Genomic DNA, 24,861 nt, shown 5'->3' on the forward strand with positions numbered 1-24,861 from the left:
AGACCGGCAAAAAGTGGTCTCGAGACCGAGACCGAGACCGAGACCGAGACCGACACCGAGACCGGTCTCGAGACCTACAACACTGATACCCTCACAGGAATTATTGTTAGGAACAGTAAAGTCTTAGTAAATAACAACCAAGTTGTGCTCAGAATGATTCAAATCCTTGGCACTTAATGCAAGGTGAAGATCAGCAAAACCGGTGAAACATTAGTCAGAAAACAACAGTGGTGTAAACACTTCTGACATGTCTGATCAATGCATGTCATGTAATGAAGTATGCATTGCCAAGACTGCATGATAAACAGAAAACCCAAACCCCTTTCCATATACATGTAATAAACCGAAAGATTCTTGCCAAAAGTCTCAGATTTTTAAGTTGTGCGTTGTATGTATGTCATTGTGAGCACCACTGCATGGTTACTTCAAAGATTTAGCTAGGCCTATTGCTATGGATTCCTATAAGTAAAATCTGCCCTATTGGATTATTTTATTCTAAATTAAGAAAAGTAAATTATGTGGATGAAATGGTTAGTCGCAGGCAAAATATTAAAGCATTTTTACAAAATATCACTGCCAAACAACTTATGTTGAGATTTGATTTTCATGATAAAGATTATGTTGAGAAGCTGTGAAGAAGAACAGAGTGACAAAGTCATATTCTTTTCTCTCCGCAGGTTCAAAAAAGATGACATACATCGCCTGAAAGATGTGCTCCACATCCCAGATTGGATACGATGCAAGAATGGCACACGAGTGTCTGGAACAGAGGCCCTGTGTGTTATGTTGACCCGCTTTGCTTATCCGTGTATGTACGGGGATCTTCTTCGGATCTTTGCAAGAAGTGTGCCTCAATTGTGCCTTATAACCCAGCATATGATGAAGCACATGTATGAAAGATTCAGCCGTCTATTGCACACAATGGATCAGCACTGGCTTTCTCCAGAGTTTCTGCAAGAATATGCAACTGCTGGGGATCTGTTGACGGTACATTGCGCCCAATCTGCCGTTCCGGTGAACCAACGAGTGATGTTCAATGTCACAAGCGCATTCATGCCTTAAAATACCAATCTGTGGTAGCTGCAAATGGCTTGATAGCGAACCTGTTTGGGCCCATTGAGGGGCGGCGACAGTTACATGCTGCGAGAGTCCGGCCTCCTGACAAAACTTGAGATGCGCAGCTTCGACCCTCAGGGCAACGCCTTGTGTGTCTACGGGGACCCGGCTTACCATCTAAGGGCTCATCTCCAAGGCCCCTTTGAGGGGGATAACATTACTGAGGAGCAAGAGGCCTACAATAGATCCATGAGTAAAGTAAATAGTGTGGAGTGGGTCTTTGGAGATGTAGTCAACAATTTCAAATACATTGTCGGATTCAGTGTGAATAAAATTGCTTCCACATTTCTTTGTTTTATATTGTCCCAGCCACGTGGTAGCCATGCCCAGGTCATCTATCACCAGATCCTAGTATGGACCACGGTACATCCGCCAGAGGGGGTGTCAGTCTTGTGATCCTACTGGAGGGGGTGAAAATTGGCGGGAAACCTAGTGTGCTTGTGCACATTTACATAGGCTTGTGTACAAATGCATTATGCACATAGGGATTACCTCGATCACCCCTGTGTCTCTGGTCTTAATGACTGTTTGGGGCCTGAGAGATACCAGTGGCTAATCTGGGGTGAATGGTCGACTTTTTTGAGGCCCGGGTGGCTCAAATTACATGGTGTCATGGATTGATTCCAAACAGGCGCCTAATGTTGTACATTAAAAAATTAGCCCGCGTAAATCAACAGGTCTGCCTCTCGGCATGTGGTAAAATGTACCTTGTCTCAGGTCTCCTCACAAATGCCCATGTGTGCTTATATGGTAATTCCACTTCCCAGTTCTTTGGGCTAGAGCCACCTTCCCTTGTGCAATACTTCGGTAATATTTTGTATGTAAGCATATTTGTAGTCAGACTTTTGATTTTCACCACATGATAATGGGGGCACTGTCCATGTTGTAATATGTTTATCTCCCTCGAACATTGCGTGAAGTAGTAGTTTTTTTTTAGCCTATTATGGTTTACTAGCTCGGTCTGTACACATTGACGTAATTTTGATTTTAAGTCTTCTAGGTTTGAAATGCAGAGAAATAAGACGTTTTTTGCTGCTGGTGGAATCATTATTCTAGAAATATCCAAAGAAGAGACCATATTCTATGACTTTCGTGTCATTACATGATAAAATCTGCATAGCTTGGAGTAACGAAACCTTGTTTTGTTAAAAACATACTTTGACCCAGAAATACAAATTCCAGAATTGTATAAATTGTTGTTATGATTATTGTCATTGGAAAATTCGATTTATTAAAGTACATTTTTTATTTTGAGAACTTATACAATTATTGTTTCTCACTGGTTTAGTGTTTGCTTTTCTTTTCCCATTCTCCATAACCTGAATCAGAGTCAAAACCGAACTGCACGAGAGCTCACTGAGACTACCAAGTATTAAATCAATGTCATCTTGTGGAGTGCCCATAATGAGCCCATGCTTCACCTGCTGCTTGCCTTTGTAAACATTACACATGACCTAGATGGGACCCATACTTGAGCCAGCTTAGCAGCCCACAAAGGACCCACATTAATACGTACATATTGACCTCATACCAGTTTAAGTATAGGAGGGACCCACACAGGTCCCACATTCATACGTGCAAATTGCCCACTTATGACCCAGTTAAAGTGACCGAGACCGAGACCGAGACCGAGACCGGCAAAAAGTGGTCTCGAGACCGAGACCGAGACCGAGACCGACACCGAGACCGGTCTCGAGACCTACAACACTGATACCCTCACAGGAATTATTGTTAGGAACAGTAAAGTCTTAGTAAATAACAACCAAGTTGTGCTCAGAATGATTCAAATCCTTGGCACTTAATGCAAGGTGAAGATCAGCAAAACCGGTGAAACATTAGTCAGAAAACAACAGTGGTGTCAACACTTCTGACATGTCTGATCAATGCATGTCATGTAATGAAGTATGCATTGCCAAGACTGCATGATAAACAGAAAACCCAAACCCCTTTCCATATACATGTAATAAACCGAAAGATTCTTGCCAAAAGTCTCAGATTTTTAAGTTGTGCGTAGTATGTATGTCATTGTGAGCACCACTGCATGGTTACTTCAAAGATTTAGCTAGGCCTATTGCTATGGATTCCTATAAGTATTACATTTTTTATTTTGAGAACTTATACAATTATTGTTTCTCACTGGTTTAGTGTTTGCTTTTCTTCTCCCATTCTCCATAACCTGAATCAGAGTCAAAACCGAACTGCACGAGAGCTCACTGAGACTACCAAGTATTAAATCAATGTCATCTTGTGGAGTGCCCATAATGAGCCCATGCTTCACCTGCTGCTTGCCTTTGTAAACATTACACATGACCTAGATGGGACCCATACTTGAGCCAGCTTAGCAGCCCACAAAGGACCCACATTAATACGTACATATTGACCACATACCAGTTTAAGTATAGGAGGGACCCACACAGGTCCCACATTCATACGTGCAAATTGCCCACTTATGACCCAGTTAAAGTGTAGGAGGGACCCACACAGGACCAACATAGAACGCACATTCATACCTACATATTGCCCACTTACGACCCGGTTAAAGTGTAAATGGGACCCAAATATGACCTACATTTAAATGACTGGGCTTGCCCATATGGGACCCAAGTACCGCCGGCTGACAAATCTCTGTGGGCCTCAACTGGGCAGCCGACATGGGCCCCATGAGGTAACCCAAGTGGGACCCATTAAGGGCCCACATTCATACGTACATATTGCCCATTTATGACCCGGTTAAAGTGTAAATGGGACCCACATAGGACCCACATTAAATTTACTGGGCTTACACATGTGGGACCCAAGTTTCGCCGGCGGACAAAAGTCTGCTGGTCCCAACTGGGCCATGAAGCGGCGCTAGCTGGACCCATTAAGGGCCCAGTAAGTAGTGTTGACTGGGTAAGTGCAATGTAGAACAGAGGTGTCGCCGGTTAAAGGAAAAATACAATATTTGCAAACGTCGAAAAATAAAACTACCAAGTTTTTACGAAATACCTTTTTCTAGAATGTTGGTAAATGACAGTTTAAAGCATCCTGTAAAATTATGGCACCTGGTGTCCAGTCATTTTCAAAAAAATGATATTGTTGTATACATTTCCAACGGTGGTCGGCCGACCACCGTCGGAAAAACTATTTTTCAACTACTACTCCAATTTTACAATTTTCTTAGTCCAAATTTTGTTTGCTATTGGTTACATGTTCATGAACGGGTGCAGGCCAGCTAGACTGGTCTCTTACCTTACAATTTTCCGACATCTATAAATTGATCCATTTTATCGATAGTGGAGTCAAGGAACCAGACTACTTAAACATTTTTGTTTTTCTTGGTTTTTCAAGCATTTTCGAACCCAAAACGTCCAACATGTCAGTTAAACAGCATTTTAGCTATTATACTAACCCCTCAAATAGCTCATTTCTGAAAATTACAGCAAAAGCCAATGATGTACATTTACTTTAAACATCACACGAATGTGAATAAAACAACACAAAATGTACGACGACCAACTCGGCATGCACCGACGCGCCGACTCACCAACACACCAATTCACTGACCCGAAAACCCGATGACCAACCGCACTACTGATCTACTGAACCACTGATCCACCGACCTACTGAATCACCAAACTATTGACCCCCTAACCAACTGACCCACCCAACCAAATCGACCCACCAACCCACTGACCCACCTACCCAACGACCCCCAACCCAAACGACCCACCAACCCAATGACCCCCAACCCAAACGACCCACCAACCAATACATCCAACGACCCCTACACCCAACAACTCACAAACACATTGTTTGCAGAATTCTGGCTGGATAATATATTGCGCTCCTCCTTGGAACTCACCCAGTATATATAGCACAGAGCATATTCGGGTTTTCAAACGTGGGTAGTCATCAGGGGAAAGTGCATAGGCCTGGAATCTGTCAGATAATTCAACAAGAAGCTCCACGTCATCAATTATAGTCAGTTCTTGTCATTTGCCTGTGATGGCACCAATGTTGTCAGATCCAATGGTAATAAATTATTTGTCAGAATCACATGCCTGCTAACAGGTCTGTAGCCACAAATGTGGCTAAAGAGGTCTAGTTGCAATAATCTGTTGTGGAAATACGAACACTTTTACTTCAATAGGTCATTATTCATTGTTCAAATGAGTGCAGTGTGTGAAACACTTCCTAAGTTAGGGTAATACAAATAACTACAAATGATTTTATCTTTTGATTGTTTAGACTGCCAGGTTTTAAGCTGTCTGAATGAAGGGACATTTGATGATGAGTTTTGCGAGTGTGCCTGTCTACTTACACATTCAGGATCAACATGTTCTGGTAATATGAATTACATGAACTTTTCGTTTTGTAGAAATATAAACAAAATGCCAACTTAGGATAATGTGATGGGTACAAACAGTTTTGCAAGTTGATGCCAGTAATTCATGAATGTTACCAAATATTGCGACGGACTATTCTTGTCTTCGTTATCGCCAGGTTTGGGGCAAAGCCATGGGCGTCGCCAGGATTTTCTCTAGAGGGGGCAAAATATATATTTTCCCCCAAAAATCTTGTATTTCTCGACATATTCTCGATTTATCAGTTTTAGAGGGGGCATGGACATTTTGCCCCCCCCAACCCATTAAATTTACACCACCATGACTTTGCGCCTCTTTTTCTTTCCTTTTTTTTTTTTTTTTTTTTGGCTTTTCCGGGGGGGGGGGGGGGGGCAAGCGCCCCTCCGCGACGCCCATGGACACAGCATCTGAAAAGTATCAATACCTTGTCGTAACTGCTGAAACTATCAGTTATCTACACACCAATATAATGACCATGCACATTCGGTGGTCTACGTGAATGTTCCAAAAACTGTTCCAAAAACTCCTCAGTATGTGTCATTCGACATATTACACTGAAAATCTTCTCATTTTCAACCTCTATGTCATGAATGCCATTAAAGATCGATCACATGTCTACGATCGGAGATCACATCACCTAAAAATACCTTTGTTTGCAGATGAGAATCCGTGTCTGTCTGGTAATAGATGCTCTGATGCTCAACACTACTGTTTGCCAGACACAGACCAAGATGGCTTCACTTGCATTTGCAATGTTTTCGATGGGTTTTTCTTGCAAAACGATAGTTCGTGTAGAAGTAAGTAGAAATGTGTTCACTTTATTCCACAAGCAGTTTAAGGATCTTCATTCACCTTACCTCCTTTCACAACCTGCTCATCAAATTTTGATAAATAGGAATTAATAAAAAATCCTGGGACGAACCTACTAATTTAACGAGAAAATCCGTTCTCAGAGTGAGGATAAGACTGGTACAAATTACCATGTGACATCATTCCGCTTCAAATGCATCATTCGGAAGAAAAACAAATAATTACAGAAGGTGGATTGAGAAAGTGTGCGTGAATTCAATGTTTATAAGTGCGTAAGCAACGGAAAACAGCTATGATACTTCTAAACCAATGCGTACGTTTTCTGTTTTTTCTAATGGATTGTATCCAGCAGAAACTTCAACTAGTTAGCTATTATGCACTCTTCTTAAGAGTTTGAACAATTTTGTAGTTTCAAACAGGAAACAAATTCACAAAAATGCAAATGATCCTACATACCTCTAATATTCCCTTTTTGTGGGAGCTTGTGGTAATGTTTTTTTGTAACATATTTTGCTGTGAATATTTCTATTAGCAAACTACATTTTTTTTAAATATTAATCCAGTGATATCACCCCTTTTTTTAACAGAACTTCCATCTAAACAGATTGTGGTGACAGCTGATTTGGATTTCAATCAGGCCTACAAAAACCCGACATCAACTGCTTTCCGGAGACTAGCTGCTGTATTTGAACGGGCGGTAATTATACTGGTCGATTAGGAGAAATTATAATTGTGCTGTTTTACATTGTTCTTTCTCTCGATTAGACCCCATTGTTAAATAGTAACCTGGAATATCTTTCTATTTGCGGCAAGATCGCAAAGTCTTCACCTGAGCACAGGGCTAATACTGTGAATTATAAAATAATAATACAACTATAAATGATTGGAATCGTGACTTTATTCTCAGTTGTTAACGAAATGAATAACGGCATTGAAGGTAGTCTTAACAATTCCTCCGACAATGATCTTGAAGTATGCCGGATCATTGTCGGAAATGACGTCCATTAGTTTGAACTTTACACATCTTTTGAGGCAGAAACTGACCATTAGATGTGCAATTCAATTTAGAGGGCATTCCCTTACTGGTAAATTAACTTCAGATTTTCATGAGACTGAAGGAGAACCCATCCACCAACGGTGTATTATCAGTTCAAGTCCCGTCGATGGAGGAAGGGAGCGTTGTCGTAAGGTCTGTGGCTTCATTTGAAAATGATGCGCCCTCAGACGCCAGCCTGCAGGAAGTCATGTCAAGCAGTCCATCACTGAGCGACGGCGTCAATGTAATCAACTTCGACCGTGATTCAGTCACTGTAAATGGTAATGCAACTGTACACCAATTTTAAACAGGTAGGGTTTTGGCCCATTATGGTTAGGTAAAGGACTGTGGACGAATGTCCTTTTCCCTGAAATATTACTGCATCAAGTTCCAAGAAGTAAGACAAAGGTAAATACAAAAGGGTAAACACCAAAGGTTTTGCTGAATACAAATGGCGCCCTCTAATTGCGTCCGCTATATCCAAGATATGCTGTTGTGTTATTTGGGTTTTTTTTTGTGTCCCGATATTCTTACAACCTTAGTCATGGAACCGACATTTATTCTTTTACATTACATCCACTTTCAGTTTAATGACTTTTGTCATGACAGATGGGGAAGTAGACTGTGTACCGACCTACTGCAAAAATGGTGGGACTTGTGAGGTGTCTGGAAACTTCCCTCAAGTTTCGTATACGTGCAGGTAAAACCATATTCCATGGACCTTGGGCGCGTCAGAAGCTGTTCTTTGTTTTAATTCATTAACAATGGATACAAAGAAAGGTTTACTCATGCCTCTCTATACGATACAAAACTATTGGCCTCCATATAAATCCGCCTTAATGCATGAGGTCAATTACCAAAACTACATGCAACTTCAGTTGTAATATATCCACCAATACAAATGTGTATATTAACTCACGGTTGTGGTGACTACCCAGCAGAATGTGTACAAGAGTTACCCAACTTTGTACGTGGTTTTCATTAGGGCAAACCCAAAGAAGTTCATAAATCCCCTCGATGAGTATTAAACTTGAGAAAATTATAAGAATGATGGGTATTCAACAAAATATAGAGCACATTGGTGGGACGATTCCTTTTCAAACATAATGCAATCGGTAGGAATCATTATCCTTTTTTTCCCCTTTTAGCTGTCAAGCTTCATATACAGGGGAACGTTGTGAGACGGATGTCCAAGGTAAGCTTGTAAAAACAATGCAGATATAATCTACTGCAGAAAAATGTTTGCAAATTTGGAGTCGGTTTATACTTTCACCGAACGCACAAAGCGATTTTCTTGACGTCAATAATTAGTGTAGCTTCATTGTTACGTTCGCCGAACGGCTTCGCACTTAGATTTGCATCAATTGAACAGACTAACTTTGTGTTGCAAAACTTGCAAAATATAATTGTTTTTTTATTGTAAAAAAGAGTAAACATTGTTTATTCTGCATCTAATTAAAGAGTCTTAAAACTGGGACTGATTAATTAACCTCAAATGATTTATGATCAAATGCAACGACTGTAATGCCGAAGCATTTCTATTTCATTCCATCTGATGAAGAAGGCATATTTTTGTACGCAGTTAGTCTTTAAAGTGTTGGTCGGATCTTTGTCATTTCTTATGCCAGAATACAGTTTCGCTGGTATTCACAGCATACTAACCTCCAACTGTTTTGTAATCGGTGTCCAATTTAGAGCCTGATGGTGGCAGTCTATCAACCGTCACTGTTGTACTCATCATTGTTGGTTGCATTGTGCTGCTTATCGTTGTGGTGTGCATGCTGGTCTGCATGTGTCTCCTCATTCAGAGGCAACACGCCAAGTCGCTGGCTTATCGTGAGGACAGACAGCGGTCTGGTGTGCGAAGAGAAAGCAGGAGTATTTTCGATAACTACGGTGATCGGAGCACGGAGTCTGTTGATGTCTCCTGCATGGCAGACTTCGATGATGAGGCGGTTAGGATGAGGCGTTTGATGCACGTGATGGGCCGGTCTCGCTACTTGCAAGAGGTGAGGAATATGTCTTAACATAGTTACTGTTAATCTTGCAGTGTAATTTTGTTTGGCCTAATAGGTGCTGACTTTACTTTTCCCACTCTCTTTCTGTGAAGAACTTGTCTGCTCGAGAGGAGTTTGTCCTACCCTACATGGCTAGTGGAATTGAAGGGCCGTATCGTGAGGATGATTCCGTGAGTACATTGTACCTAGTTTCAAGCTGACGAATTAATTTGAAAGTTAGTTCAGATATAGACCCAATAATGGAAACGAACTTCGATTCAGGTCGACGTCTCAACAGACTTCGTAGCAAATCAATAGACAGTGGTATTTCATCCACAAGAGAGCCAGCGCGGTTCTGTGTATTTGTTTTGTTATCACTTTCTTGGTTTCCGTAATGTCTTACGACTTGAAAAATATGTTCAGGCTGATATTTGTATATCATTCGGCACAGTACATGTACATTACGTTCCTATAGACATTACATTATGGTCTCGAGTCTGTAGTACGAGAAGATCCAAAATTAGAATTAAATTTGTTTGTTGTTTATTTAACGTATTTCGATGCACCTGTAATGGTAACCATACATTGGGGTCTCCACTCGACAAGATCATGCTTTTTTGAGACCTCCATCCATCCATTATAAAAAATAATTCCAATGTTTTCTACGTGTATGTGTTGGGAAATATTCATCAAATATTTGATGGAAGGATTGATTGAATGTGAACATTATATGTGAAGTCATTTTCCCGATCTGTATTCATTTAATGGTTACTTCCCGAAAGATCCCCATAACTTTAGAAAAAACCTTAAATTCATGTGAGGGTCATTCAAATTTTGTTTCAGCACTTGTTCCACATATTCATACAAAGCCGGGAACTATTTCAGATTCAAATTCAGATCAATTTTATTTAATTTATCATGAAGGCAATGCAGTTACCGTCACTTAAAGACACCGGAAACCATTAGTCTGGGCGTAAAGGTTACACAAACGTTCTGAGTGGTTCTGTGTTAACTGTCTATGGATAGCAAAATCTTTGTTAACTAGCGGTCCTTTTTATTTCATCAGGTCAACCCAGCAGGTCGTGTGGTGCGCAATCCCATGGTCAACTAGACGCCCCATCCGTTCACTGCACGTTAACAGCGTTTTGGTAAACCCGAATGGAACACATTTCCTACATTAGTGTTACTTGTATTCCTTCGATACTAGATACCAGGTATTTTAAACTGGAAGATTAAAATTAATGCAAGGAATTATTTCATGACTTTGCGTTAAACATTTCAAGAAACGTTTCATATAAAAACAAACTCTGACATTATGTTCTTTAGACTTAGTTCGCATATTTAGCTGATGGTTTAAATCAGGATGCTTTTTACCAGCATATTAGCTTTCAAATTGTTACCTCTGCTAATGTTACCCAGAAAAACAAGTTGTAATCAACAAATGTTAATTTGTTTCAACGTTAATGAAAGTTACGTTAAAAGTAAATATCGGTGGATGGGATTTCCAAGATATTTTTAGTGCTATGCGTGCGTAAAATTAATTAACATTATTTAATATTAATCGTTACTAATGGTGGTGTAGTTTGTTTCATTATTAAACTAAGTAGACATTTATAGAACAGTGTGTTGACGAAAAAAAAAACTTGATTGATTTACGACCTCAACCTGGCCAGGCATTGTTGATACCGTGAGTCAGGCGGGGTGATCTGAAATCATGTTTTATACTTTGATTTCCCAATTGCTAATTATTGTCATTATTATATTCAAACAGCAGATAACTTGATAATGTTCTGTTATCTGATAGTATTCGCCAGATCATAATTATATGGATTGAGGCATTTGTGTAGCAGAATTTCACCACGCTCATATTATAGGGAGGTAGTTTAACAAATTGCACGTATTTTATCTGAGCTCATACCTTGTATTATTGTACAAAGGTAGTTCTCCTCGCTTTTTTGTATGAGCTCACATGAACATTTTGTGTAAGCTCTTATGAATAGAATATCTCGATATGGTTTTAGAAAATCTGCCTATAATCGATTGCTCTTTTGAGGGAATCGTGGATCGTATTAGCCACGAAGGACTGTTCCTCGACGGCGGTGTTTGGTAAAAAATATGTCCATTACAATCGCATTAATTCAAGTATCATGCGTCTGTTGCTTATAAAATCATTCTGATAAATTTAATAATGTTCTTTTCCTGAGTGTTTTCTATCATTATGGATAGAGGGATAAACATTGTGTAGTATCATTGTTATAATTTTTTTCTCGTAATGTCATCAAGGATTACTCAAACTTGCCCTAGGCACTGAAGCTTCAATCCTGAAGAAACCTGTAGAGAGAAGACATTGATAATAAAACAGTACAGTTTTAGAGGTGGGAGGAAAACCACAGAAGAGCACTTAACCTCACCCCAAGGGCGGATCGGGGGGGGGGGGGCAAAGGGGAAATGCCCCCCCCAAAAAAAAAACAACCAATTTTTGTTTTTTATGTGACGTCGCAATAAAGGCAGACAATGAGTACATCACCATCTTTTCCTCAAAGAACATTGGTTAAAGTAGTCAGAAATTGCCTCAGATCGCACCACAGAGCATCTAAAATCCATTTTTTTCTTCCGGAAAGGCCCCAAAGCCCACGCCGTAATTTGTTTGACCCACTTTTCTGGGACCACATTTTTTTGCCCCCCCCCAAAAAAAAATTGTGCTCTGGATCTGCCCTTGCCTCAGCCGTATATAGAGATCAAACTTTACGTATTTCCTGTTTACCAGTGTGTTCACGCATGTTATCCGTATTTTGTTTTAGTGTTTTTGCTATGTTACTCAGATTTTGCCCTCATTTTACCCCGTATGAACCACATGCCAATTTCAACTGAACACAATTTATGATCACAGATGACGATCACACAATTACTTGTCATATGATCGACGCACAGTTTCAGTTTTAGTCAAACAAAAAGTATGCATTGTTTTGTCAAAGCAATGGTCATTTAGTATGATATGGGATTGTTGAGCTGTGGTTTGTAAACCTAAAATGTGGGTGTATTTTTTTGTTTTGCTTAAAGGCATAGGATCATTTGCAATCATCCAGATACAAATTGAATATAATTGTCAAATGATAAACGAATGGTAATCAATCCTTTGTGGACAACAATGTCTTCTTATCACAATAACAACTTGAGAAACGTCTAGCTTTGTTTTGCAAGGTTGTTTTGCTTTTATTTGACAAAGACTAAACAGACAAATACAAAATATGTTCTCGTTTACTGTATTACGTTTTTCGAGTGATATTGTCATCGGAATAAAAAAAAATGATTTGCAAATGGTCCTATAGTCAGTTTTAACAACTTAAGGACTGTTAATCAGTTTAATCATTATTGCGGTGTAGTTACGTATTTCATATACGTTATGTATTCACGCATGTTATCCGTATTTTATTATATTTTAGTGTTTTTGCTATCTTACTCAGATTTCCCCTCATTTACCCCATACCACAATGTCATGCCAAGCTCAACTGCACACAGTTTATGATCAGACCCGAAGAAAATTACTGTCTTCTGATCGACACACAATTTTAGTTTTAGTCAAACAAAGCAATGCATTGCAGGTGGCTCGTAAAATTTGTCATTTTCAATTCCTAATCGGCTAGAAATGTAAATTCTGACAGACTTACATTGAGAGAGTAGGGTACATTGAGAGAGTTGGTCACAGTATCCTACAGAGTTACATTACACATTTGTTTTGATAAATCGATTGTCATTTGGTATGATACGGGGTTGTTGAGCTGTGGTTTTAAAAAGAATTAGTTAGACTTAATGGCATGAGATCATTTGCAATCATCCAGATACAAATTGAACATCATTGTCAAATGATGAACAACTGATAATCAATCCGTGGCGGACAATAACGTCTTCTTATTACAATGACAAATTTAGAAACGTCTGTCTTTGTTGTGCTTTTATTTGACAAAGAGTAGGCAGACAGATACAAAATTATGTCCCAGTATAATGTATTACGTTTATCGAGTGATATTGTCATCGGATTAAAAAAATATATGTGCAAATGGTCCTATCGCCAGTTTTCAGAACTTGAAGATTAATTATTATTGCAGTGTATTTACGTATTTCCTATATACTCTATGGGTTCACAAATGGTATCCGTATTAGTTTATTGTGTTTGCTTTCTTACTCAGATGATCCCCTTATTAGCCCATATAAACCAGATGCTAAGCTCAATTGCGCACAACTTATGATGAGAAGTGAAGACAGTTACTCGTCTTCTGATCGACACACAGTTTTATGCATTGCAGGTGGCTCGTAATTGTTTTATTTTCAATTCTCAATCGGCGAGAAATGTAAATTCGGACAGACTTACATTGAGAGAGTTGGTCACAGTATCCTACAAAGTTACATTACACATTTGGTTGGATAAATCGAAGGTCATTTAGTATGATACGGGGTTGTTAAACTGTGGTGTGGAAACATGAAATGAGGGTGTCTTTTTGATTTAATTAAAGACATGAGGTCAATTTCTTGTGAGTTTGTGAGGCTCTAAAAGAACCGGAAAACTCAACGTTTGGGACAGTATGCTCTGCCTAGATCTTATTGATATTTTTATTATGCAAACCTTCAAATTGTATTTAATGGATAGTGCTTGAATAATTTTGAGGGTAACATACAAAGTGTTTGGGTTAGCGTTGGGTAAGGATTACATTAGTACGGTTTGGGTTGATGTTAGGGTTTTAATGGATAGAGTTAGGGTGAGTTAAGGGTTATAATTTGCATTAACCCTATCCATGAAATCCTAGCCCGAAAACTGAATCCTCTCTATATCCATTACATTTTAACCCTGAACTTCATCCAAACCAAAATATAAAGCTGTCTCTAACCCAAGCCCCAAATCTATCCATTAAACCCTAACTCTAACCCTAACCTTATTCTCGTATTTTACGGAAGAGCCACCATACTCTTCTGGTGGTTTTACTCCAGTCATTTTTCGTGGTATTCAGATACCCGTATTCTACGGAGCTTCGTGTTCCAGTACCTGTCTTAAGAACTAATACTATTTCAGTGAAGTGATACCTCGTCCACCAACGTGTATCCAGTGTTCCTAAGTGTTGAATGCCGTTCAGGAGTATCAAGGCTTCTGCTTGATCACCATCTTGTTTACTTTATTCTGGTACATTATCTGTGTCAATCTTGTTTAATTTCTATGTTACATCTGAGAATATTCAAGCTTTTGGGGTGATCTAAATTCAATAATGTTTTGGGGATGTTTAGATCGCAACAAAGTTGGGCTGGTCCTGCAAATCAAACAAGACATGCTAAAATTTGTTTGATATTTCAATATCGTATTTCAAACAAGGTTTCGCGATTTAATTGTGCATCGTAGAGTAAATAAATAACTATAGCTGGCAAGTTGGAGGTACAAGCTTTCGTTGATGATGAAAATTTGTCTGTCGATCAACTGCAAAAGTTGCCAAAAATGACTTAGCTGAAGTTAAACAACATGTTGGTCTAAACATTTCTCGAAGTGCTTTTAGAAAAGGCAAAACTAATCAAAGCTCCTGCGGACAAGATGAATCTTAAGGCAGATGAGCCTTAGCAAGTGGGTCGTGAAAATGAATGCGCAAAGATTTCAACGGCTTCAGTTTGAAAGAGAAGACAAAGAACAAGAAGAGAGAGAGAGAGACTGTCAGAAAAGAAAAGAGAGGAAAGAGAAAGATAAAGGGAAAAGGACAGAGAGGGAAGAAAAAAAGAAAAAGAAAGAAAACAAACAGAAAAGGGGAGAGAGAGGCTTTCGAAGCGAAGAAAAAAGGAAAGAAAAAAAAACTTCGAACTTCGAAGGCTTGAACTCGAACTCGAGTTAAAATTAAAACAGGAAACATAGTACCAAGAAGAGCATCGACATGCTGGAGAGAACTCCCTCCAATTTTGAAATATAAAAATATCAGGTTGGTTCCAAAATTTCACAAACAAAATGTTGAGACACGTTGTCTGCCATTCGAGAAAACTGCCAAAAGTCTAGATTGGCCTGAGAAATATTGGCCCTTGCTCCTTGCTGCCATATAAAATGTCTATGCAGGGGCGGCGGAACCGGGGGTGGAGGGGGGGGGGCAGGGGGGCACTTACCTCCCCCGATTTTCCCAGGCCACAAAAGTGCTGCTCTCGCGGTCATTAATGTGCCCCCCTCGAGATGAAAACAAAACTGCCCCTCACACGCGCTTAAAAAGTCCTTCACGTTTATCGCCCTAACCAGCGACAGCAGTCACAGACGCCAAACTCCTAGTCGTCCAGAAAATCTGCTTCATGAGAAGTCCGGTATGACCGATTTCAGCCGATGATCTTCCTCTCTACAACGATTCTGTCTATCAAGGTGAAGTGTCGTGATCATCCGATCATGTCGTCACTGTCTCCAGAAAGTTCGATGAATGCAAAAATCTTGAATCATTGGCGGTAACTATACATGTCCCGTATGACAGAGTTCAATGCAATGTGAGTGACTTGTTCCGCTGGCCCTGCGGTTGTTGGATGTGTTACAAGCTTATACATGATAGGTGTCAGCTTGTCGCTAGGTAACAACGTGGCGGTAAACGTATCAGCATCAGTGGCGTCACCAGACTTTTCAGTCTGGGGGGGGGGGGGGCACAGGGGGGGGGGGGCACCAGCATTTGATGGGGGGGCACTTAGGTGGATACGGATCGCCGTCCTGGGGGAGGGGTCTAAGGGGAGGGGGTGCCCCCCTCCCCTTTGGAAAATTTTCGCATACGGAGGATGGGCTAGATGCAAAATGGTGCCACATTTGATGCTAAATTCGATCTGAAGATATCTCCAGAAATTGCTATTTTCGAGGTTATGATTTTAACAACGCGCAGAATTTTTTTTTACCAACCCAAATCTCAGATGGGGGGCACTCGGGGGGGCACTAGGTTTTCCAGGGGGGCACGTGCCCCCCCCTCCCCCCTGGCCCCCCCTTGGCGACGCCACTGGTCAGCATCCCCTATTGTCTCTAGTGAACCTATCGATGAGCCAGAAATTCATTCTCTGGAGGAGAAATTTCTAGAAATCTTCCCCTTACGTGTCGTGACCAGATCTCAGTTGAAAAGTGCAGGAAAAGGAGGTAGCTGAGTCAGTGCCTATACAGGAATACCCTGCCGTTTGGCTGACGGAAACTTCCTTCCACGATTGGGATGAAGATATAGGAGTGTCTCAAGACGCTTAATTTTGGCAATCCTTGCTGATATTATAAGCAGCAAGACCAACCAATTTTGAGGACGCTCGCCCAGACAGTATGTTCTGAGGAAGAGTCCACGGGGGTTCCAGAGTGCTCCTACGTCAAGTCTGGCGTGTTGATGAGGAAATGGAGATTGTAGACCTACCCATTGACAAGCTGAAGAAGAAAGTAGTACTGCCCATTAAATGGTTCCACCCGTGTTACCGCAATGGAATCTTCAGAATTGATCATGAGATTCCAGTGGCAGGTCATCTTGGAATCTGGAAGACACAAGAAAGAATTATTGCACATTTCTACTAGCCAATAGCTACACCAACATGTGGTAAGTTTTTCAAGACGTGTCATACCTGTCAGTTGGTGGGAAAACCACAGCCATCAATCAAGCCTTCACCGATGAAACCCATACCCGCGTTTGTTGAGCCATTTAGTAAAGTCCCAGTTGATTGTGTTGGTTCTCTTCCGCGGACGAAGTCCGGACATCATAGTCCGTCGGACGAGGCCTTTTTTCCCCCGGGGCCTTTTTTAATAAAACTTCACAGACATGTAGATTATGGTGAACCATATCGAAACAAATTTGTTTCCCGGTCCAAAGTTTGTTTTGGAATGAAAAAATCTGGGATGAAAACGCCGAAAAATCTACATGAGAAAAAGAAAATAAGAAACAGCGTCCTCTATTGACAGAGTCAGAAACCTTTTCTCGCACAATGGCCGTCCGTAATCGGGCGGTCTGTTCTTGACGCGAGTATAGACTTTTCTGCGCTTGGTTGGCAAACTGCATTTTTGCCAACCAGGGCTTGCAAAACTATGGAAGGTCCAACGCTGCAAAAATGAAGAAGATTTATTACAGATCGTCAAAATATTATTTGTTACTTGAAAATACAACTTTTCAACAAAGCTACAAAATAATTCATACACATGCCTTTACTTTGTGTTGATGGTGTAATGAGGACTTTTTTGGAAAAATATGTTGCCAACCACGGCTTCAATTTATGCGCCTACAGCAGCCCATACAAAATGGCGGCAATGTTTACAAACAAAAGAAAGGCCTATTGTTGTTGTTCTCGCGCTCAAACAGCGGAAACACGACCCACGAACACTGCAATCGGAACAGGATCTCAAACCACCTATCCGTACGTCGGGATTTGCATGAATGATATACCCGTGACATTAACAAGACCCGCCCGAACCATGGAGGAATAGTTCATGCCCGAACTCGGCCAACGAGTGCTGGCTAGAGAATACCTCTTTCAATTAGATTTTTGTTACTTCTCATCGGGATGCCAATATATCTTCGTAACAGTTTTGTCCAACATGAAATGATCAGGTTTCAAATTTAAGATCTAAAGTTTTGAAAATGGAGCATAGAAAAAGGAACACAAACCATGAATCGGTTCTTAAAACAATACTCAAAATGATAAAAACGGTAAGGCGGTTTTGGCTGAAATACAATAATTGCAGGTGTAATGCTGCCACTCCAAGCTTCCAAACAGGGGAAAATAATTTCATTTTCTCTTAAAAAAGTTGGCAAACAGAAAAACGGATCCTTAAATTTGAGGAGACTTTTGACATGTTATATTCAACAATTCCCACCAAAAAAAATATGCAATATAATTAGATTATATTAAATAAATCATTATTTTTATTTCTTGTTGCTATTACTTAAACCACAATGTGCCTGGAATATAAAAAAAAAATCCCATAACCGTATTTGCAGTTATTGCCGTCTTTACTTTTATGAGTCATTTTATTTTATAAAAGTGTAATCAAAGATCAAATCAACCACATGAGAAGTTGATATGTCATCTTTCAGTTGTTTTTTTTTGTAATAAGACGCTTCAACTTATCTGATACATGTATATTATTTTTTATTTTAAATTCTACAGCTAAAAGTATGTTAAAACACTTCATATATGGCCATTTGTCTTAAGACAAATCCCCCTCCTCAAAAAAAATAGATAAAACATTTTGAGAGCAGATCTAAAATATATTACCCTGATATTTTCATCTGGGGGGTACGGTGTGACTATAATTTTACAAATCATTTTTTTTTATGTAGCCAATGCATAACATTCGAATCTTATAGCCTGATAATTTCAAGTTAAACAAACTGTATTGAAAAATGGTTCCCATCCTGATAAGAAAGAATAACAAACATCCAGAATATGGATGTTATATGACAATTAAAAGAAGTATTATCTGGAAAGCACTCATTGCGTGCGAAAAGGTTTCTGACAGTTCAATACATGGCACTATTTCTTATTTTTTTTCTCATGCAGAATTTTCGGCGTTTTTAACCCAGATTTTCTCATTCCTAAACAAACTGTGGATCGGGGAACAAAGTTGTTTGTTGTTGAATTTGCAGCCCTACGATTTCACAATCGTATACAAGCCGGGACTTATCGCAGACACTCTTTCGCGACTCAATCCCGCGTATGGCCCACAGATCAACTTCGATACGACAATCTACGCCATACAGTCCTCTCAAGCTAGTCACTCAGCTCAAGCAAGAGACAGCTAGTGATTCTACTCTACGACCATTGTCTGAGACAATCCTGACTGGCTGGCCGGCGGATATCAAGGATCTACCTAAATGCATACGTCACTACTTGTCATGTAGAGACGAGCTGTCAGTCGACAACGGCCTAGTCGTCAAGGGAGACAGAATCATCCCCGACTCCATGCAACAAGAGACACTCGAAAAAAAATACATGCCGGACACCAAGGTGTCAACAAATGCCAACTGCGAGCCAAAGCGTACGTGTATTGGCCAGGTATCAACAAGGACATTGAAGAGTTCGTTGGGAAATGCGTTGTGTGCCAAACACATCAGTGCAAGCAGTCTCATGAGCCGATACTACCTCATGAGATACCCCAGCAGCCTTGGCAGACTGTCGGAACGGATCTATTCCACTTTGACAATGCTGATTACCTCATTATCACGGACTAGTATTCCAAAGAGTGGTCGGTGTTCGAGTGCAGCAGTAATATAACACTCACAAAACAAATCTTTAGTGAGCAAAGTATCCCCACCAAAGTCATAAGTGACAATGACCCGCAGTATGCATGACAACCGCGAGTACCACAAATTCTCCCAAGACTAGGGATTTGATCACGTAACATCAAACCCAAGGTATCCAAGGAGTAACAGGTTCATCGAGCGGATTGACAAAGGCAAAGCAGTCCAACATGGACCCCTACCTTGCACTCTTATGGCCGCACAACTCCGATAGACAGTGCTCTTCCCTCACCTGCAGAGCTATACTCAATGGTCGCAAACTCAAGGCCAACCTTCCGTCGAAGATTCGACACAAGTACACGACAAAGATGACGTGTACGCCTGGTTGGCACAGCGCCAAGACAAACAAAAAGGAGTAGCGGCATGACCGTGATGGCATGCGAAAACTAGTACAGGGACAACACGAGGCAGTTTAAGATCATCACACTAGGAAATGGACGCCTGCAGTTGTCACAGATGCTTGTCCAGAACCCAGATCATTCATTGTTCCGACACCGAATGGACAAAGCTTACGCCGAAACAGAGTGCACATTAGCGATACTAAATCAATGAGAAAGACACTCCGCTTTGCAGACATGCACCGGTTGCTAGCGTACAGACCCCGTCACACAACCCACATGCTCCTACGTCTATACTGAGAAAAACCAGGAGCAAGTCTACTGATCAGAAACAAGACAGTGACAACAACTCTCTCACTAACTAACCTGCTGTGGCTACTGAACCGTACCGTACACGCAGTGGCCGCGTAGTGAAGAAACCACAGACTAATTGAAACATGAGCCTGTTTCAAGTAACATTTAGAGACAACAATTTCAGTTTTTGTTATGTCAAGTTTTATTCTTTTAATTTTTTTTGGTCATTTTATTCATCAAAGAAACAATTGTTTAAGCAGACAAATTTAAAGTTTTGTTTTTGTCATTTAGAAAGTAAGATGAAAGTGTTCGGTAAGAATGTTAAAAAAACCAAATTACTTAAAAATGTTTCGAAATAAGAGTTCCTAAAAGAGTTTAATAAAAATGTTGTAGATGATAAACAAGAATGTGGAAAAGTTTCCCACTTGGTTCAGCAAATTAGGTGACAAATGGGCGATTAGTTCATTTTTTAGACACAGTGGACAATTCTTTGTATTTCCAATTTTGCTACAAAATCTAGTTTATCACTCACTTTCATTCATAGATTTGGTTCTCAAAAGGGGGATGTTATGGGCCATGCATATTCATTGACATATACCTCCCATGGTTACTTGATTACTGTACATGGAGTGTGGAACATGACCTACAACACTTCACCTAACACATCGCCTATCTTGTCATTATTCTATCTGTATTATCATATCACAAACCTGTGAGCAAAAAACTCAATTTACTCATACTTTGAAATTATTTTTTTATCAATATTTTTAAAATGATTTCCTCTAGTGTTTCTCCTTATTTTGCCCCCCCCCCCCCCCAAGAAAAAAAACTAACGCCAAAATGCCTTTTTACCTGTTTTTCAGAGAGGGGATCGGAAGTCGGCCACACGTTGAATGTAATGCTTGTACACACGCAAGTATTTGTTTCTCTTCGGAAAATGATATTAGACGTCGCTAGCAGGGTCTACTGGCAACCTCGATGATAGTACACGCCGTCGACGTTATTTACGTTCATTGTGAATTATTAATTAAAGCACTTAATTATTATATATTATATATGTGTTTTACTGCATATTTGACGAGTAAGATTCTAACATTACAGCCTGGATAAAAACTCATGCAGGCCTATTTTTTTTCCACCTCACGCCACTACGAATTGATTTTGTTTGCACCCCGGACAATGCATATAGGCAACCGCTTTACATGCGGAAAAGGTTTGTGTCTGGGCGTGTTTTTACATACTGTTGCGTTCCCTTATAGCAGTTTATGAAACATTTATCAGAGTCAACAATAATTCAATAAGTTGGAGGGAAACAGGGCTTTGGGGTGACAGCTACATGTCAATACACTGATTTATTCATCACTTCACTTTACATAACTTTGTTAGATTTCATCAACCTATAGGGTTTCTCCTTTTAGTAGTTTTGGTAGCGTTATAGAGATAACAAGTTGGTGTCTGCAAAGTCTATACATGTACTATGGCAAAACCATGTCAACCAATACGAACCGAGTGGGCACCGGCACCGAACAGTTTATCGACGGTCGGACCGAAGCGGGAGCGGTCCGCTACTGTGACCGGGGAGGAACAACAACTGGACGGGGCCAGCAAGTGTACCTGGCTGCACTGCATGTCGTATCGGGTATCCAAGGTCAATCGAGGCACTATGCACCAAGGATAGTGTTTATGACAAGACCGGGCTACATACAGTGTCGTAGTCAGGAATTTTACGGGGGGGGGGGCGCTGGGGGGGGGGGGGGGGGCTGGAACATTTCATGGGGGGGGGGCGTCATGTAGATCAATGATAATTTTGTTAGAAACTCAAAATCTCAGTGGGGGGGGGGCGGCTGTATGGGGGGCACAAGGTTTCATTGGGGGGGGCTGTCGCCCCCCCCCCCCCGGCTACGCCACTGCCGGGCTAGCATAACTGAACTACGGGAGGAATGGCTACGGGGAGCTGGCTGACCACAGCGGGAGCGGTCCGCTGTGGTGACGGGTATGAACTAGCTCTGGCTGGGCTAGAATACCAGACAACCGCACAACAGGTTCAAGCTAAGACTAGCAGTCCAATGGCCATTCGAAACCGCACAGCACCATCGGGACTAGTGTATTACTATTTCACCAGCTTCTACACACTCCTCGAGGGATCTAAGAAAAGGATGCTTCATAATAACAGTAGTACTAGTGATTGCACTATTACTTCATCGCGCCTCAACCACCGAGGGAGGGATGCTTCGTAGTGACAAGAGTCGCACAAAAATCGGTCTGTCAGAGTCGAGTTCGCCGCACGTCATTCATACGAGTTACCCCACAACATATAAGTTCGCCGCACAACTTTGGGTTTAGGGTTCGTTCGCACTACATTGGTTTCGTGGTTCGCCGCACTACCGAAAGTGAGGAAAACCTTCGGTATTTATAGGCAGTAGAAATCTCGGGATTAAATAATGCATGAGCACTAATTGAGGAATTAACCAATAGCTAACTTCCATGTCTAAGGATCACACGACTAGTCACATGATTTACTAAGAGTGACCAGTGCAAGAGACTAGAAACGTGTGTATTTACATAAGGGAAAACATGGAGAGAGAAGTGTGCTAATACAGTGAGAGATGTGTGCAAATGGTTAGATCAGAGTGCAAAAGTGTTTACACAACATCTCGAGCAACCTTGATGGAGTGAGTGACAAGCTAAAAGGTTACTGTGTCACAGGTAATTTACATCACAGGATGTCTTACCTCGCCCTGTTTCTCGACCACGTCAGGGTAGCATTCCATTCCCTCGAGCTGAGCATGTGACTAGAAAACTGGACAGAGAACTCCCGTTAGTGTTCATGGGTAACTCACGGGGGAGAGAAATGCTCCGTGCCGCTGAGCAGTCTCTCAGAGAACGCCGAAGCACACATGCTATGGGGAAAGGATCTCAGCTCGCTGGGGCGAAGGGAGGTGTGGTCAGTCGCGCACATGTACATTGCTACTTGAATAATAGCGCGCGTGGTATTGCATCGCGCTGTGCTTGGTAAGAGACCCTGGAAATTAAAGTGCAAGTTGGCAATTTACAATAAATGGGTAAAATACAGGAACTGTAAAAGACAACAATAAGATTGTGTACTTCATGGACGGAGTGAAACCAGAGGCGCTAGATTTCCATAATCAAGCATTCTGAGTTCGTAACAACATTTTCACTTATGGGTTACCAGGAACAAAGGGCAACAATAAAGACAATGGTAACCCGCAAGTCTGTCTTTATCAATTGAAGTAATCCTGCTTCTATGTAACTGCTCAAGTGATTTCTTGTGCCTCTCGTGAACCACCTTTGCCTGCCTCCCCTTTGCTTTCCCTGTGCGACCTACGGCAACCGAAGCGATTATAGGCAACATAGGCGACCCCCGAGCAATGTTTGGGCAACCATTGAGCCTCCTATGTGCCTCCTCTGTGCCATCATCGGCGACCAACGGCAACTAACCGACGGCGATCACTGGTCAAACATTCACCATGCTTCTGCCTCCTCGGCGACCCCTGAGGCACAAGGGAGGCAGAAGCATCGCCTAGGTTGACGGTAAAATTTGCAACAGAACGAATCTATGACGTGGCGACCATTGGCCGACCATTGTGCATCCATGCTGCAACCACGACAAGGCTTGTGCGTCCCTTCTGCCTCATTTGGGCTCTTTTTGAGCAACCAATATCCTCGGCGACCTTTGTGCGACTGTTTTGAACATGTTCAAAGAATTCACTGCGACCATGGCGTACATGGCGATGTCTGAGCATCCTGTGTACCACCTGTGAACGACCTTAGACCACTTCGGCCTCTTTTGCTAGAGCTAGTTCATCCCCGTCACCGCAGGGGACCGCTCCCGCTGTGGCCAGCCGGCTCCCCGCAGCCATTCCCCCCGTAGTTCAGTTATGCTAGCCCGGTCTTGTCATAAACACTATCCTTGGTGCACAGTGCCTCGATTGACCTTGGATACCGGATACGCCACATGCACACTTTGGTTCGAACTGTAGTGCGGCCTGGTACGAATACACTCGCTGGCCCCGTCCAGTTGTTGTTGCCTCCCCGATCACCGTAGCGGACCGCTCCCGCTTCGGTCTGACCGTCGATAACCCGTACCGTGCCGGTGCCCACTCGATTAGGATTGGTTGACATGGTTTTGCCATAGTACATGTATAGACTTGGTAGACGGCAACCAGTTATCTCTATAACGCTACCAAAAACTAACAAAAAGGAGAAACCCTTGGTAGATGAAATCTACACAAGTAATGTAAAGTGAAGAGATGAATAAATGAGTGTAGGCCTATTGACATGTGTGACTGTCACCCCAACGCTCTGTTTCCCTCCAACTTATTGAACTATTGTTGATAAATGTTTCATGAACCGCTATTAGGGAACGCAACACTATGTCCTCGCCTCGGCTGTAGATTTCTACTCGACGTGTAGATAAAGATTCTGAACCCCGGTCCCCTCCAGGGTTGGATTCTGAACCTCGGTCCCCACCAGTAGAGCGCTGGATCCGCGTGGCAAGTGGAAGCCGCAAATGAATTCTTTCTAGAACAAAAATGGTAATTGAAATCTTTATGTTGGACCAGTAAAAACACAGAAATGTCGGACATGTGCAAGGCTTTCCAATATATATTTTTTTTCGGCTTGGCACATGTCCGACATTTCCATGTTTTTATAGTGTGG

The 24,861-nt window shown here is 41.4% G+C and overlaps 1 protein-coding gene and 1 long non-coding RNA gene across 2 annotated transcripts; both read left to right on the forward strand.

The window, feature by feature from the left end:
• Window positions 1-6,135: 6,135 nt before the first annotated feature.
• LOC119719968 lies at window positions 6,136-7,471 on the forward strand. Its single transcript, XR_005270026.1, has 3 exons — window positions 6,136-6,259; window positions 6,860-6,969; window positions 7,373-7,471. It is a non-coding gene; the product is annotated as an uncharacterized LOC119719968 (long non-coding RNA).
• Window positions 7,472-7,516: 45 nt separating this feature from the next.
• Window positions 7,517-10,600, forward strand: LOC119720451 (low-density lipoprotein receptor-related protein 1B-like). Its single transcript, XM_038190115.1, has 6 exons — window positions 7,517-7,589; window positions 7,918-8,008; window positions 8,457-8,503; window positions 9,004-9,317; window positions 9,419-9,496; window positions 10,372-10,600. Exons 1-6 carry the CDS (start codon window positions 7,517-7,519, stop codon window positions 10,414-10,416), a joined length of 648 nt encoding a protein of 215 aa, XP_038046043.1. The 3' UTR covers window positions 10,417-10,600.
• The last annotated feature ends 14,261 nt before the right edge of the window (window positions 10,601-24,861 follow it).

Source organism: Patiria miniata, unplaced genomic scaffold (assembly GCF_015706575.1).
Source record: "Patiria miniata isolate m_02_andy unplaced genomic scaffold, ASM1570657v1 HiC_scaffold_9, whole genome shotgun sequence".
NCBI classification, from domain to species: domain Eukaryota; kingdom Metazoa; phylum Echinodermata; class Asteroidea; order Valvatida; family Asterinidae; genus Patiria; species Patiria miniata.